At 36.5% G+C, this 17,043-nt stretch overlaps 1 protein-coding gene across 2 annotated transcripts in view; it reads right to left on the bottom strand.

The window, feature by feature from the left end:
* MXI1 (MAX interactor 1, dimerization protein) overlaps nt 1-17,043 on the bottom strand; it is a 71,058-nt gene continuing 54,015 nt past the window's right edge. For both annotated transcript variants that reach the window (XM_016145704.2, XM_016145706.2), the window contains exons 4-6: nt 7,084-7,198; nt 6,272-6,443; nt 1-2,544 (exon numbers count right to left, since the gene is read on the bottom strand). In XM_016145704.2, the coding sequence (XP_016001190.1) occupies nt 2,381-2,544; nt 6,272-6,443; nt 7,084-7,198 (451 nt within the window). In that variant the 3' untranslated portion in view covers nt 1-2,380. The remainder of the gene's footprint in view (nt 2,545-6,271; nt 6,444-7,083; nt 7,199-17,043) is intronic.

Genomic DNA, 17,043 nt, shown 5'->3' with positions numbered 1-17,043 from the left:
TTCTTCATTCACAATTTTTATTTCTTGCAATTAACTTTTGTATCTTCAAAGTCGATCTGTCTCTTAAAAAATTAATACTTCTTACTCATCATACAATCCACCTCCCTCCCCCAAGGAAAACAAACCTGGAGAAGGAGTAATTTAGGGGGCAGTTGAAATAGGTACTCTAGGTTTGTGACAAAGGTGACAAAGGCTTCTCATTCCACCATCCTATACATATACAACAAAATGGCAGCACCTCAGATTCACCTGAATGAAGTCCCAAATTCCAGCCCTAGGCAAGCGATGCAAGTGAATGCCACGGGAATAACAAAATGGAAGTTCAACCACTGGCTTCCATTCACTTTCCATGGCAGTAGAGTCTTCAAACTGTCTCACTTGGGAAAATCAAAAGTAAGCAAATATAGAAATATTTTAACCCAGCCAGGAATTAATTTTAAATGAAACCAGGAATAATTTACTGGGGCCACAGAAATTAATTTGTGTATCATGTTTTTCATTAAGTCCCCAGCACCTGAAGTAAGCAAGTTTTAATAATGGGCTCCTAAACGCATGCAGTTTTTCACACATCTACCTCAAAGAATTTCTTCCACTCAAACATAGCACAATCGAGAATAAAATATTTTTGGAGGCACAGGAAGAGCACAAGAACAAGTAAATATACGCTGAGGCCTTGTGTACGACCAAGATGGTACACTCTGTATACAGAAGCAGTGAAAGCTGTTAAAGTGCTACTTACAAAGGATAGTCTAACATTACACACACAACTCAACTGCACTGCTAAATATGGTTGTCTTTATTTTCTTTTTCCTTGCCCAGCCCTATCTAAACAAAACTACAGGACTGAAATTAACAACCCATTAAAATCAGCAATAAGTTATGAAACTCATAAAGCTTTTTTTTTTTTTTTTTTTTAAGTAATTAAGGGTAGTTAACTTATTTAAAGTATACAAGTTCAAAAAGCCAAGGGTAAGGTCTCCATGAAGGTTTCCTGGGATAAGGGAGAGGGCTAGGGGAGAAAGGAGAGTTTGAAAGACAAAGAGAACACATGACATCAAAGTGCAGGCTAGGAATTTCACTTAAAATAACATTTCTGAAAATATTGGTAAGAGCAACAACAGCACCTGCACAGTGGGATTTTAAGGGAGGAGAGAGACTGCCTGTAGGAAAACAGAAGCAAATTTTTACATTAAAATGAGACGTGTGGAACTTAACTATGTTAACTATGATAGTGTCTGCTATAGATATCAGATAGTTAGAAGCTGATAAAAGGTAATGATTCTAAAAGAAAACAAAAACAGCATTGACCTTTGTTCTACCTAGCCCAGACCTCATTCATTTTGTGCACTATAAGGAGTGAGGTGTGAGGTGTTTTATCATTATCAAATGCTGCATCAAAATAGATGATTTTTTCCCATGTGTTTTTCCACTATAAAAGACATCTATGTTTTTTATGGACAAGCTTTAAAAAGATGTCATTTTGGTTTTCAACACATACAAACAGTTATCAAAATCTGAAATAAAAATCCTGCCGTTGCTCAGACCTCGGCCTGCTAATCTGCGTGCACAACCATCTGGCCTACACAGACACAGAGGCATGTGGAGCTTTTACCTTCTGGCCCCTCAATCTGAACTCAGGCCCTGTGTGGTAGAGGCTGTCATGCAGACTGCCCCCATGCTGCCGAAGGGCCGGCTAACTGTAGAGCTGGCGGTTGGGTGTCCTAGTGCTAACAATACAGGATATAGGGTTAGCTTGCTTAGCATGGAATCCAACAGAAAGCTGAGCTGCATGATGATCCCTTTCAAAAGGCTTCATGGGAGTCTCTCCTTTTGCAGAATACAAAAAGAACGTTTTTTTAAACTAAGGAATTGATCATCCACAGGCTTCATGATAAGCTGTCTGAGGCTGTTTTAATAGCTCTTTAGCTATTCAAGATTACTGCCTGATTATCTTGTCTTGCCATTACTATAGATTTGATTTTGTTTTTAGGACCATAAAGCTCAGGAAGGGTTCATAATCCCATCCTGAAATGTGTCTACTCAATGTAGTATGAGCAAACTAGAAACGAAAAAAAAGAGGATGGAATTTCCAATGTCCTCTCAAATCAACTAAATCAAGAAAATTTTCACACATTTTCTGCTGCCATTAGAAACTGTGATTTTCAAAAATGAGTATTATGAATATTTGTTCTGCTGGGGAGGCTCTGCCCCACTTTTTGCTAAGTATTTGCTTAAATAGAGGTCTTCTGACCCTTTTGTTCAAGTATAGTTTTATTTAGTTTTAAAGAGGAGACTGCATCATGAATCCAATTTAAGAGATTGTTTGGATTGAATTGGCCCAGTAAATATTTTGCCCTGCACTGTTAGGTCATGCTGGGTTCTAGGAAGTGAACGAAAGTTTGACACTGGCACTGGAGTAACCCTCGTCACTCCCAATACTCTGCAGGCTGCTGTGGTCATCAATGTCACTGATGCTGGTGGTACTGATATTGTCCACTTCTCCATGGGAGAACTCTGTGCTTTCAACATCCACTTCAATCTCCTCTGCCAAAGGGAAAAAAGGAATAATGTTAATAATCTATCTAGTATACATGCACTTTTCAAAAACTAACAGGGCATGAGGAAAAATGATTACTTTTTATAGTATAAAAAATTATCAAACAAGCTTATTATCAGTGATGTCTGGAGAACAAAAGGAACTGAAGGTGAAGAGACAAGGATATATTTGCAAAAGAAAATGTCTGGTATACAATGGTGGTCTCGATTTAGGCAGCAAGTTTACTAAAGCCTTTGACGCCAGTCTGTCTGGACCTCCCACCAAAAGCACTGGGCCTATTTGAGAATTAGTGCTTAATATTAAAAGATCTCAACCCCAAGTGGTTTAACAACATCTGTTTTGCATTAAACTAGAAACTAATTCTCAGTGCTGTTTATTAATCAGAGTTGCCTTAAAAGGGGAAAAAAGCATAAACAATATAGGCAAACTAGAAAATTTATCCATCTACGCCTTTGGCGGTATCATTCTGTAGACAGTTCTACCAACTTCTAGGATTCGTCATATGGGATTTGTCTTCAATTTAATTTTCTAGCATCAAATGTAGCTTGAAATGAAGGCCTGATGCTTAAAGTCTCTGGATTATAGTAAGAGCTATAATAAAGATTATAGTAAAGGCATTTCAATGGTGGTATTTAACTTTACTTCAAAAATCAAGCATGATAAAAAAAAACAAATACATATGACCAGGCTATCGATAGATATCTTAATTGTTAAATACTACATATACAATCACCAATAATAAATGAAAAGCAATACACATTTAAAAAAATAAAAGGCAGTTGCAAAATTGTTTTCTCCCATAACAAAATGCACTCAAGGTTCTCCAAGTCTTTTAAAACAAACTCAAAGCCTGATGTTTCATATTTGGCACTGACTTTAAGGGTTCACACTGATTGCAACTGCTTTAGGAAAACTGGATTCTTGCTGAGCTCAAGAAGACAGTAAGTTATTTCAAAGAGTAATTTTCAAAAGGGCTTGTTGCTTCAAAAAGTTTTAGAGATCTGTTTTTAAAATGCAGGCAGCTGTCCAAACAAGCTGTACAAATAATCCTATGAATTCATAACTATTTGTTTCATACCCATAATGCTTCACAGGCTATTTAGTGTTTCCCAGTATCACAGAACACTCATCTAACCTATATTGGGAAATAAAATCAAGACACCCTTTCTAATATAGCATGCTGAACTCAATCAAAACAAAGTAAAATGAGAGACTGCTCTAGCCAAATGGACTAGAGATATTAGCAGAAGTTACTGGGAAAGAGGGCTGCCAAATAAGAATAAGAACATACTAACACACTGGGAGTACTTAAAAAAAATAAGAACTACAATGATGAAGATACACTCTAAAATTGGGAGGTTGGTAGGTACTAGGAGAAAACAGTAGGAAGAGCAATTAAAGCTTGACAAGGTCACACAGCTGGTAAGAAGTAGAAGACCAAGATCAAGGTCTGCCTCCTAATTCAGGGATATTTCTGCTATACCTCAAGGTCACAAATCTATCATGTCCTAGAGGTTCATTGCTCTTGCCCTTGATAAACTTTTGTTCTTCAAAACTGAGTGCCACTTAAAAATTAACTTTTATATAAGCAAAACAACAACAAAAACAAACCCAAGGACTCTTAGTATTATGTTAAAAGGAATCTAAAACCAATTTGAAAGACTCCTACAGAATACAGGAAATTTGAGTATTAAAAAGAAAAAGAATGATTAGAATGGATTGGAATACATTCAAAAGATGAAAAGAGTTCATAAGATGATCAAAAACAAATAGCAAAACAAAAAGTCCTGTCACCTCTGGAGGTTGCTAAGGTACCAATTTATTGTTCAGAAAACTGACAAAGCAAAAACAAAGCAAAACCAAGCATTTACCCCATCTTCCTTGTATGGACTTTATTTCAGAGTAACTTAAAACTTGAGGAAACACTGTTCTTTACAGAAGAAAAAGTTAACAAATGTAAGAAGAATAACAGAATTAGAAAAATCACTATTTTGTGACACCTAATGAAATAATGATCAGGGCAACAATCGTCAATGATCTCTAAAACTATTAAGTGAAAGGTTGATACATCTGCATAAATGTATCAAGAGATGAACCTATTAACAAATGTTTTCACTAGAGTGGGACAACAGGAAGTACATAGCACCACCTCTGAAATATTCTTGCCTCAAAAAAGAACCCAAATTTAATAAAGTCACTAGATCTACCAACCAGTTTACAGGAAATATGAGAGACAGAAAAACATGTTAAATGACTCCATGAGGATTCAAACAGCCAAATCTAAAATGTGGGAAATTCTATAAGAAAAATGACACGGTTTCCTAGTTTCTACAACAAATAAATGGCATTGAAAAAAAACGTGGGAAGAGAAAATATTATAGATTAAAAGTATTTTAAAAGGCACAACAAATGTAATGTGGGCTTTGGATTCTAATTCAAACATACCAATGGTAAAATGCCATTTTTGAGAAGATCAGAAGCAGTATTAGATAACATTAAATGAGAGCTGATTTTATTAATTTTGTAGGATATTATAATAGTATGATTATGTTTTTAAAAACCCTATTTCTTAACGATACATACTGAAGTATTTAGGGATACCATGATCCTGTTATCTAGGAGTTGATTTAAAACATTCTCCCCCAAAAATGGTAAGAATGAAGGTGGCGGGGGCGAAACAAGAACAACAGAGCACCGACGGTTCAGACCGGGAGATGGGTGTGGGTGCCCGAGGGTGCACGGTTCTCTACTTCTGTGCATGTTTGAAATTTCCATAATAAAAAGTCAAAAGAAATTTTACGAATATTTTTTTTTGTTTGTTTTAGAATCTCTGAGATCTTATGAGCTTTGTTTTCCCAAATGTAAAACTTAAAATCACCAGAGTACCTCTGGAATCTTTTGTTGTGGTGTGAGGCCTGATGTAGTGGAAGCTACAGCCGAATAGATCAGTAAAATTCAAACGATTTCTTTTTGGTGGATTTTTGTTCTTAAATTCTGCCAAAGACAAATGTTCTGGAATGGATGGAAAGAGAAATGAAGGGTTGTGGTACTCTAAAATATAGGTATAAAAATTAACGTCAGCAGTAATAAACCACATCAACATCATGTATCTTCTTGATATAATAAATTGAGAAGAGCACAACATCACTTTTGTGATATTTCTTCCCCCAAATGTATTACCTCAATCTAGGAAGAAACCATCGGACAAACCCAAATGGAAGGATAAAATGATGTTCTTCAAAAGTGTCATGGTCATGAAAGAAAGACTGAGGAACTAACTAATGCAATGTGAAATCCTACACTGGATCCTATATCAGACAAAGGACATGAGTAGGAAAAGTGGTAAAATCTGAATAGAGTCTACAGATTAATAGTATTGCATGAATGTTAATTTTGATAACTGTATCATGGTTATACAAGATGTTTACATTAGGGGAACCCGGGTGAAGAGTATATGAGAACTTAAAATTTTCTACAGAATACTTACAACTTTTAACGCTGAAATCATTTCAAAGTAGAATATTAAACATACCTATATAATCAAGAAAAAAAGGTTCTATAGATCATACAGGCATTACTAGACAATGTAATTGCATGAAATCTAGGATGTTAAGTGTTGGCCAGAAAGAAGAAAGCAGTGCCTCTGAACCTATCTTCCCCAAATCCAGATACAGGATGCTCAGTATTTCATTAGGGAAGAAGCACACTGCCTACCTCGCTCTGAATCAGAACGATCTGAAGAAATAGTTGATCCAATGCTGTCCATTCGTATTCGTTCCATCTCCTGAGGACCCTGCAGCTGTTCCAGTCGCCGCTTCAAAAATCTCTGTTCTCGTTCCAAGTTCTCTAGCTGATGCTGGCTCTTCCTTTCAGCCTCTTCAAGTTTCTAAAAGGATAAAATGATATTTAAGTGTGCGTGTAGTCCAGTACAAAGAGTAAAACTGATTTGTACCTAACATCTCAAAAGATTTCTTCTTTGACAGACATGAACGAATATACAGGTAATTTATGTGTGTGTGCATATAAAAACATAAATATGTACTTTTAAACATCAAAAATAGTTCTTCACTGTGTGTGTGTGTGTGTGTGTGTGTGTGTGTGTAATGAATGCTACATTAGTAGAACAGTATGGAATTCTCAAAGTCTATAAAGTTATCTCCACAAAGAGAAACTTGCTCTGTAGTGTAGTTTGATGGAAAAATACTGAGGGACACACAGCCAAATGAAGTCATCTCCACCAGAGGGCACAACTGGCTTCTTTCTGGGTATCTGCAGAGTAATTGTTATTTTCCTAGTACTCCCAGCAATTCAAATGGCCATGTTGTCAAAAAAAAAAGAAAAAAAAATTAGTTTAATCAGGTTATGTTCCCATCAGATGAGCTGATAAGTTTTCAAAATATTTCTCTTGCATCAGTTATTAAGGAGGGCACAGTGAGCTAGTTGATGTATATGAATAAGAATCACTGCTTCTAATGAAGCCAGGACCGAGAGAATCATGTGCAAATATGAAAAGTAAAAATTCTCACCTTGATGTGTGCTTTGGCTTTGTTGAGCAAACCAAGTGTTGTGTGCCTGGTGCAGTCTGGTCCTAGTGGAATCAGAACTTTTAAGCGTTCTAAACACAGGCGCAGATGAGCTCGTCTAAGATAAAAAAGTCAGCACAGCCTGAATATTCCACTAGAAACATCCTAAAACCCATTTTAAGACAAATAATTATTTGCACATTATTTAGTCTATAACCATGTTACACCCCTAATTCTTCCATTTCAAAGTATCTGCAAGTGCAGTCATGCCTACTGATTTGCAGTCTCTGCCATTTCTGTTGTACTCTATAGATACCAGGTCACTTCAGATAATTATCCCTAACGGTAATCTCTGTCAGAGGTGATTTAATTTTAACCTATCTCATAAATATGTCAACTGTATTAATGTGGAAATAGGAAAGCACACTAGGGCAATTGTATTTGATTTTGAATACCTAAAACTATAGTCTACAGTAGGAGTTTTAAGCTGGGGTGTCCCAAGGGATACAAAATGCTTACAAATGTCCATTTCCTCCCTTCCACCTTTTACACACATGCACACATGCACGCATGCACACATAACAGCCATCCTGCAGTGTTACACATGATTATGCATCAGGCTGAATCATGAAATTTCTGATATTCAACCATTCTTTACTTATAAAAATGGCAACTTTGTATGATCTGACGCAATAGAAACAGAAAAATTCTGTTACCAGCTAGGATAGAATCAGGCAAAATATATGTTTCTGTGGTCAATTCTAGCCACTGAAACCACAACTCGTAAAACAGTCCCCTGCCTCCTAATAGTTAAGTCTACCAGCTCATTAGCTTTTAATTTTATTTGTGTGTCTCCCTCCTCTTCTCTCTTACTACCCACGTCCATTTTTTACATATAGGAAAAAGCCAAGTGTAAAAACTCATTACATTCTTTAATCTACTCATCCTGTGGGCAAGTTGGAGAAAATTTCTCCTGGAAATCCTAGCAGAGAGCCTTATGAATTTACCTTTCCTGTACCCTAAAGGAATTATGATCACCATGATAAGAGTTCTGGGTACATAATTCCACTCTAAAATGACACTCGTCCACATCTTTGGTTCTGTGCTTCGTATAAAGCAACACAGTTAATAATATATCTTTAAAAAATCCACAAATGTGTCCATGGTTTACCCCTACTCTTTAAAGAACTGTTAACTGAACATTTAGCAACTGTCTCAACTATACCAAGAAAATACATCCTCCATTTTCTCAGTAAAGAGGACCAAAATGGTTTTATTAGTTCACGTGCCAAACTTTGCTTTCTCTGTCTTAATATACAAGAAATAATGTCAAGTGAAATTCTCAAATGCTAGCAATTTGGAAGCAGGGTAGGCAAGCAAGGATAGTTAAAAGTAGTGAGGTCAGAGATTTGGCTGATGAATTGTCAGGATTCTTCCAGTACCAACTAGCCCAGCTATAACTTAAAGGTCTGTTAGTATTTCCATTCAAAATCTCTATTGAGTTCAATAACTCAAATCTATGAATTAGCTCCAGGCTGAATCCTGACATATGGATAAAGGAATTTTTAAGTTTCTCCTAAATTAAAAGTACATCAATGGATTCCTCTTAATGTGATTTAAAAATTAAAAAGTCACTCTCCTCCCTTGCTATGCTACCTAAAATCATAGACCCTTTAGCAAAATTTTCATTTTTAAGTGGAAAACCTCTTAGGTGAGGAGTCTCACATGATCACAGAGAATTCTTGCTGAGCAGACTAAAACAAACAAACAAAAAACCAAATCCACAATAAAAAGTGCCTTTAAACTCTTCATTAGAATTGTTACAGTATATGCCTAACAACTACATCATGTGATATGACCGGAGGGTATTGAGAGAGAGACTGGTGGGTTCTCTTGCTAATAACTATAGATGTTCCCACGGGGGCTCTGAATTTAGTCATCTAAAACAGTTAACACAGCAACTAAAGTTGACATACATGTTGCCATAAGAATAACTTGTCAATCTGTTTAAATTAAACAAGAAATTGAGACATCAGTGTATATATAGGAAATATCTTTAGTTTAAGAAACTTCAGAATGATTCCTTACGTCAAGAAAAAAATGAGTGGGTCAATTTTCTGTTTTGTAAGAACTAAGTTAAAATCATATTAAAATCCAGGCAGCATTCAACTAACATTATATTAAAATGCCCATGTTTTCTCTTTTTTAATCATTTGATTTTATATTTATCACATGACTTCTGTATACTAGCAACGTTCCAGACACTTTGCTTGAGAGAATTAAAAAAAGAAATGTAAACTTTGAGTTTATAGTCTAGACTACAGAACAAAACATGTTGTTGGGTTTCATTTGGTTTATAATGAAATGTAGTCATACAGATATCAAGGGCAACAGCATCTGAATAAAAGGAGAGATTGTAATTGGAGGAGGCAGTCAGAAAAAGCTGAAACTTGACTCTGGACTTCAGGGATACTGAATTTATGAAAAAGCAAAGATTTTCAAGGTAATTAAAAGAAAAGGACTCAAGTTCATATATTGGGACCAATTTTAAACCTAGAGTTAAAAATACTTTAGTTTTTGTTTTGTTTTGTTTTGTTTTTTCCATTCAAGGGAAAACAACTGAGTTGGAATTCTATAAGGAAATAATAGCCAAGTTCAGCAGTCTGGTGATCTGCAGTAGCACTGGCAAATCAGGAACTGCCCAGGCCAAGGGAGTCGTGGTGTAAGTAATACCTAAATAAATAGGGAAGGCCGACTGTCCTCTAAAATATTTTTTTTTATTAGCCACTACTGAACATTTCTTCATCGAGTAATTATTAGTGTGCTCCAAGATACAACTTATACCAATAAAACACCCTGAGATATCAAGTCTCACAAAGACCAATGATGCCATTTTCTATGTTTTGTAAATTCAGTCCTCCAAAACAGATACTAGTATGAAGAATGAGTGGTGAGTGATGTCCTCTTCTCTCCTTTGGGAAAAAGTGTTATTTATGGAAGCCAAATGCTATTTCTTATAGTTTTTGTAATTGCAACTGAATTAGGGATTTGGTGAGTAGAATAGCAAAAGGGTTATCAGCAGTTAAAGGACAGCAGTTAAACAAGGGGGAGGGAGCCATACTTTTCAAAGTTGCCACCCAAACAGTGCACATGGTTTTCCACATGTGCTTATATGCCACACTTTTGGGTAAATGCACCCTCCCCAGAGCAATGGATACACCTTGTGACTGTAACCTGTATGGCAAAATTCTTCTTCCCTTACAGTGGTGCTGTGCTGCTCTGCACCCTTTCCCCCATAGTCTCCCTGATGGTAACCAGATTGCAAGCTTAACCACCAACGACCAAAGAAGGCATATCTTCTGATGCCATCTGGTCCTTTCTTTTCTTGCCTTCATTCTCATGTGACTGGTGGCACAGGAGCCTCCTGTGTGTGGTTGACAAATCATGGGCTCTAAGACACTGGTGGAAGAAAAGAGGACAAGAGACAGAGAAGAAAAAAAGCTTGGTATGATTTGAAAATCCTTAGGCACTGAGCAAAAAGTTTCATGTCTTTATGTCTCCAAGGAGTTTCGGAAGAGCTGGCAAGAGAGAACAAAGATTCATAAAAGCCACCATCCTGCACTTTAATCAACACAGGGTAATAAGTCTGGGGAAAGTTAAAGCTGCTGTGCAGACTATTCTGATGAATATCAGACTGACAACCAACAGAAAAAATTAACACTGTAAAATTTATGGACCTAGAGTCAATTGAAAATGAGAAAAAAAAAAATTATCCCCCTAGTTAGCATTTACTAAACTTTTCACAACACACGGATAGCACAATAAAAACAATAAAACTAAAAACTCTTTCCTAATTTAGCATGACTGCAAAGAAAAGTTAGAATTAGACACTGCAGCAGGAGGTGCTCTGTGGGAAAACTGAAGTTTTCTCTCTGAGACGGAGGGGGCAAGAGAATGGAGAGATACCAAAGTACTTTTATTTTCAAAGATATTTTTGAGGTCTGTTTTAAAATGAGATTTAAAAAGTGGGGTTTACCCAGGGGAAGAGGTAATTCCCAGTGACTAACTCTGTTAGAGAGAAGGTCCTATTAAAATACCCACACCTTCAAAAAGGGCAAGCCCCTTGTGAGAAAAAGAACAATTAGAGTCTGTTTGGCTTTTATTTTGGTAGATTGGGATCATTTTTCCCTGAAGGAACCAATGCTGCTTTTGATTTCAAACCTCATAAACTCTACTGCCAAACTGAAATATCACAGAACATGAGGGGAAATGATTTTGCTATAAAATGTCCCCTCTTGGTAGCCATGATATTTTAAAACACAGGTATATCAACCACAAGAAGCACACAGTGTTGAAGAAGAGAGGACAGAATTCCTTTTCCGAAAAAAATTGCAAGTATTACACGATGATGTTTTTCAAGTCCTTTCTCGAAACCCTAATCCCTCTGCCCAACAACAATAAGAAATTTAACGCGCCTGCCTGGCCTCACAAACTGTCCATTGGCTGATGCCCTTGAAGGCATGGTCTTTCATTGGAACTTGCTTGTCTTTCATTCCTCCACTACAGGATACCAAGACTTTGCCAAGTAACTAAATAAAAATGGAAAACAAGTCAAGTGATAGGGACAGTGCCTGTATTTTCCTCTCTGCTGAATGTTATGCAATGGGCTGCGAGTCTTGCCTCGAGCCACATTCTTCAAAGCTGCAGTGGCTTGCGGCCAGGTTTCCCAGTTTCCTACACAACACTTTTGCACATGACAGCAGCTAATTGCTTATCCTACATATTTCATATTCCAACGTTTCTCTAAAATTTAATGTGTTCAGAACCTTTTGAAAAATCCCTAAATTAAAAAAAAAAAGCCTGCCTCCCTTTATGAAAAATGACATTAAAAATGGATCCAGATATCAAGCACACTCACGCTGCTCATAAATTTTATTTATAAAAACAAATATGATCATATTCTGTTCAGCTTATTTTGTTTGAGAAATAAGAAAGCTTAGACAGTGATTCCTATAAAATGGCATATGATAATTATGTTTCATTTACAACTTACATATTAAATCTACTTCACGAAAAATTAACAGACTATTAACTCATAGGTAGTAGCCTGGTAAATGGCATTTCCCTACTGTCAGACCTGATTGTGGTGTCATGAGGCTTGATGACAACAAAATACAGACTCAGGAGAATAGCTGAGACCCTCTTCTTAGTTTTGAAAGAAAAGCTGCTTTCAGTAATATTCCTCTTAATTCAACTGGTAAAATAACCAGATAGGAATATCAACAAATGTTATAATTAAGTTGTGAATTATATAAATTATATATACTATATAATATAAATTATTTCACTGTCACTTGTCCACCTCAGCACTAAAGGGCTTATTTATATACAAATAACAAAATCTGTAAGGTGAGATATATGTTACTCACTCTTGGAAGGCTTTTTAAAATCACTTTCTCCTAATAAAATCTAAGTAGTTCTTAGGTAGGGAGCCAGAGAGCATTTAAAGCCAGAAGGTTAAACATACTGTGCCTTCCAGAAGTCGTAATTTTCCTCAAAGATCGGAAAAACCCCCCACACACTATCTTATATATAAAAAAAGGACAGATAATGCAAACAATACTTTTAGGATAAAAAAATGACTTTCAATAAATCTCACATTATTTCACACCACATCCCAGGATCTCCAAGAATCTATATTCAAACTACTAGAGCATATTACTGTAGATCACCGACAGAGCTTTGGATTTCTGAATCATGGCTGGGGATTATGTCTCTCAAAGGTTTAGAGAAGAGGAGGAGAAGGGTAGAGGGGAGGTGGAGAGATGAGGGAGAGAGGTGAGTATTCAATAAAATGATGACAACAAAACAGTGACATATTCTTTATAGAACTATACAGATTTCATGTAGGATGCTATTTTATTTAGTCTTTTTATCTCAGAGATATGAAGAGGATGAAGTGTCATTCAGGCAATAAACAATGATCAAAAGTAAACAATGAGCTCCGCCCTATTATGTCACTGAACTAGATGTTGTAAAGGCCTTTAAAAGATGCCAGTAGTAATGTCTATCTGTTTGAAAATGCTATAATTTAGCTTTCTGCCTACCACCTTTCCAGCCCCCACTTCCCACTACTTCTTGAAAACCTCTTCCACAAACCAAATGTGCTTTTATAATTACTGATTTCTCTACCTGGAATGCCTTTCTTTCCACTGGTTCACTCAGTGGGCCTCTAACTCATTTGTCAGCCCACAGCCAAACAACTGTTTCTTCCATGAGGCCTTCCTTGCCATATCCCTTCCTTGCCAAGATAATACTTGATTTGCACACTAATCACACCATCTTTTAATTATCTTCTACATAAGACTTAATCGATACTTTTAGTCATTTCAGTTCTTCTAATACCAAACAGATTTACTGGCCTGCAGTGGGGAGGGGGAATGTAACATCATTTCGAGTGGATCTATCTGGGGTTCTCTAACTCACCAAAGTTGAGGTAACAAAACTGGGGCCTCTAAACAGTATCATCAGATATCAAGCCAACATTCATAAGAGATCTGCTTATGGATGACAGAACTCTACACTGTTTTTTTTTTTGTGTGCAGCTGAGGTCACCAAGAAAGACCACTACATGTAGAGTAACCAACAATCTCCAACTTAACTCTTGATTACAGTCAATATCTCTTTTTATAGTGAAGCACAGGGTTACAAATTGCAGCCATTGTAAGACTGTGACTTATCAAAGGATTTACAGTAGTGGGGGACTAGGACAACAATGTCAAATGAAATTCAAAAAAAATTTTTTTAATCCAATTTTTTTGTCACCAATTTTGACTTTCTGACCTTATTAAGAGGCCTCCTAGGAAGTAGAAAATCTGACTAAGTTTGACCTCTGTTCTAGCTGTTGTTCAAGACATAGTGATAATAATAATTGTAGGAATAACAGAGGAGAAAAACAGAAAAGAAACAGCTAAGAAAACCCAGGTATGACAGGAAAAAGTGTAAAAAAGAGGTACTTCACAATGAAAGGGAGAAATAACAAAACAGTTTTTATCCCATCTAATAACACGAGAAATTAGTGTTTACATAGTTTCACAAGATCCCAGGACTGCTGATCAGATGAAGCCTATAGTGCAGAACACATAAACATTTTTTTTTTCACTGTCATGCATTCATCTCCAAGGAAGACTTGACTTCTGACAGCCTCATTTGAAAAAATAATTAAAATCTGGTTCGAGGCATATATTCTTCACTGAAACTCCCACAAGGAACCCAATCTCCAAAGTGATTTACCAGAAATTGCTCACTTGACATCCATTCTGAGCTAAATTTAGCTTCCATGCATACATCTCGTCCTCTGTTTATGAGGATTTGGTGTAAAAAAACAAAAACAAAAACAAAAACACTTGATCATTCATTCACCATATTTCTTCTTTGGTCACACAAGAACTTTCTGTGTTCCAAGTTTCGAAGTCTGGGAAATAGGGCTACATCACTGGAGAAAACAGTGGCAATTTGTTCTAAATACAAAATAGCTTATTTTCCTTTGGCAACTCTCCAGGGGTTTGGGTGGACAGAAAGGATACTCCTCTCTGGAGAGATCAGGCTTTGAACCTGACCTACTGTCAAAGCTTAGCTCTGAGGAGAAGAGAAATTTTTTTAAATTATTTATCTTTCACATCTATTTGGAAGCTGATTAAAGATTTTTGCATATTAACCGTTTTTGTACTCTTCAGCCTTTTGTTGGTGTTCATCCCTATTCTGGCAGCCCCCATTGGCTGATTTAATGGTACCAAGGGGCTGAGAAGTGTTGCTGTTCAAAAGAAAAAGCATTTTCACAGGGACTGGAGAGGCAATCTGCAATCACAACAGTAGCTACTTGTTAATTTTCTATTTGAAACAGTGATGTCAATAGTATTGTACCCTGCCAGCCACCATGGGGTAAAGTACATTTTGAAACCAAAACAAACTTCCTACGTGCTGGCAAGTCAGATCTGAGACACAGTGATAACGTTCTGTAAGACACTGCCCTAGTTTTATATACAAAAGGCACATAACAAGCATTAGTCTACTCTTCTATAAGAGTTTAAGTCTAACTCTCATAGACGATTCCTACCCAAAGCCCAGTGCAATTGTTTTATTATGTCAAATTACAGTCCCGAATAGCAGAGGGAAATGAAGAAATATTGTTACTGATCTCTAATAAAATGGCGAGCTTTCATAGCACAAACAGCACACTCAAAGAATGCTTTGTAATGTAAATGTTCATTTAGAAGTATAAAATGAAAACAGCACAATGCCTTTAAAAATGGCCCTGTTAATAAGATGATTAGTATAATAGATCATTTTAAGGGGATGTATCCACTTAGGAAGAGTGACATGTTTTATTAAATGGAACAGGAACACTCTGGCTTAAGAATTAATGCATCCTTGGAAAATGAATATTCACAATTTGTAACCCAAAATAGGGAGTTAAATGATTAAAAGTGGTGACCATGCTTTCTTCTGGCAGACGGTAAATGGTTTGGCATTGCTAGACATCTAACAATCCAGTCAAGCCAGCCAGGGATTATTTTTAAAGTCCCATTTTAGGACAACTTCACCAAAATCAAAATGCAGGTTTAAAAAATTTTTGTTGTTGTTTTGATTTGGGGGCAGGGAGGGTAAAATTTGGAACAGAAAAGGGTAATAACAAAGAGCAACTGTTGGCCAATGTATAATTTTTTAAAAATCCCGAGGTATTCATTGGGTATTTGGAACCTCTGAAAAAATAAGATTCATAAAATTTTGAACATATAGTTCTGACAATGACAGAAAATTCATGTTCTGGTGTATCTTTTTATTTCAAAGTTACTTAGCTCTTCTGATCTTTCTCCTTCATTATACTGTACCGCATTTTTTTTTTCCTGACCACAAAGGGCCCAACTGAAGAGTAGCTTTTGGGAGTTACTTTTGGAGAAAGCTTGTATGACACCTAGCACCAATCCTAGGCATGCTCTCTTCTGAGAAAGCGGTGTTGTATTAGGGCACTGAAAGATGATCACTTTTAGGTAGGTAGAAAGTCAACATGCGTTAAAGACTACTTTACTTTTTAAAACCCTTCTGAAAAGGATAAGGTAGTCAATGGATTAACAACAGTTACAATAGTCTCCTAAAAGGCAAACTCTTACCAGTAAAAAACTAGGTTTGAATTATGACTGGGTTGCAATACTACACTTTGTGACTTGTTTCTATTTACAGTTGTCTAAATTTTAGTTTGAGTCTCCTCTGGATCAGCTCCAGAAAAAAATTAAATAAGAGAAGAATCAGAGATCCAACGTTTGTTTGTACGATTCCAGCCTCAAATCAATACTATCAAGGTTTTCTGTCCAAGAAGGACGGCTGCACAAGTGCCATTACACTTCAATTGCAAGAGAACAGCCCTGAAAAACCTATATTGTTCTGTGGGTTTGAGACGAAGGGAAAGAGAGGAGAGGTAACATGTTCCATTTTGTTAACCACTGCCAATCAAAATCCTGGCTGGTCATCAGGTCAGGTTGTATGGCTCTCTCACCTAAGTATGTCCCAACAAGAGGAATATAAAAACTGTTACCCCAACCAAAGTAGATGGTAGAGTTTGGAGGAGGAGTTTGTCCAATTTGGCTATATTTACCTTCAGATATTAGCGATATTACAGAATGAAAATCTGTAATATCCTTCAGGATTACCAATAGCTCTAACCTCAGTAAACAAAAGGTATATGGAGGATCCTTTAAAATGAAGCATTTTCCTCTAAACAAACCAATACTTCCTGGACAGTGCAAGCAAATACAGTACATGTTTCCTCCTTCATCTGACCCAATACATGTATCAGTAAATTCCAACTGCAATCAAGGAAGTTCTAAGAGCCCAGTATCACAAAATTGCTCTTTAAGAAAGTCTCCTTCATTCAAAAATAGCAGTCTTGCAAAGTTGTTCAGCTCT

The sequence above is a fragment of the Rousettus aegyptiacus genome, unplaced genomic scaffold (genome assembly GCF_014176215.1).
Source record: "Rousettus aegyptiacus isolate mRouAeg1 unplaced genomic scaffold, mRouAeg1.p scaffold_m13_p_6, whole genome shotgun sequence".
In the NCBI taxonomy this organism is placed as follows: domain Eukaryota; kingdom Metazoa; phylum Chordata; class Mammalia; order Chiroptera; family Pteropodidae; genus Rousettus; species Rousettus aegyptiacus.
This window is presented reverse-complemented; position numbering and strand designations above follow the sequence as displayed.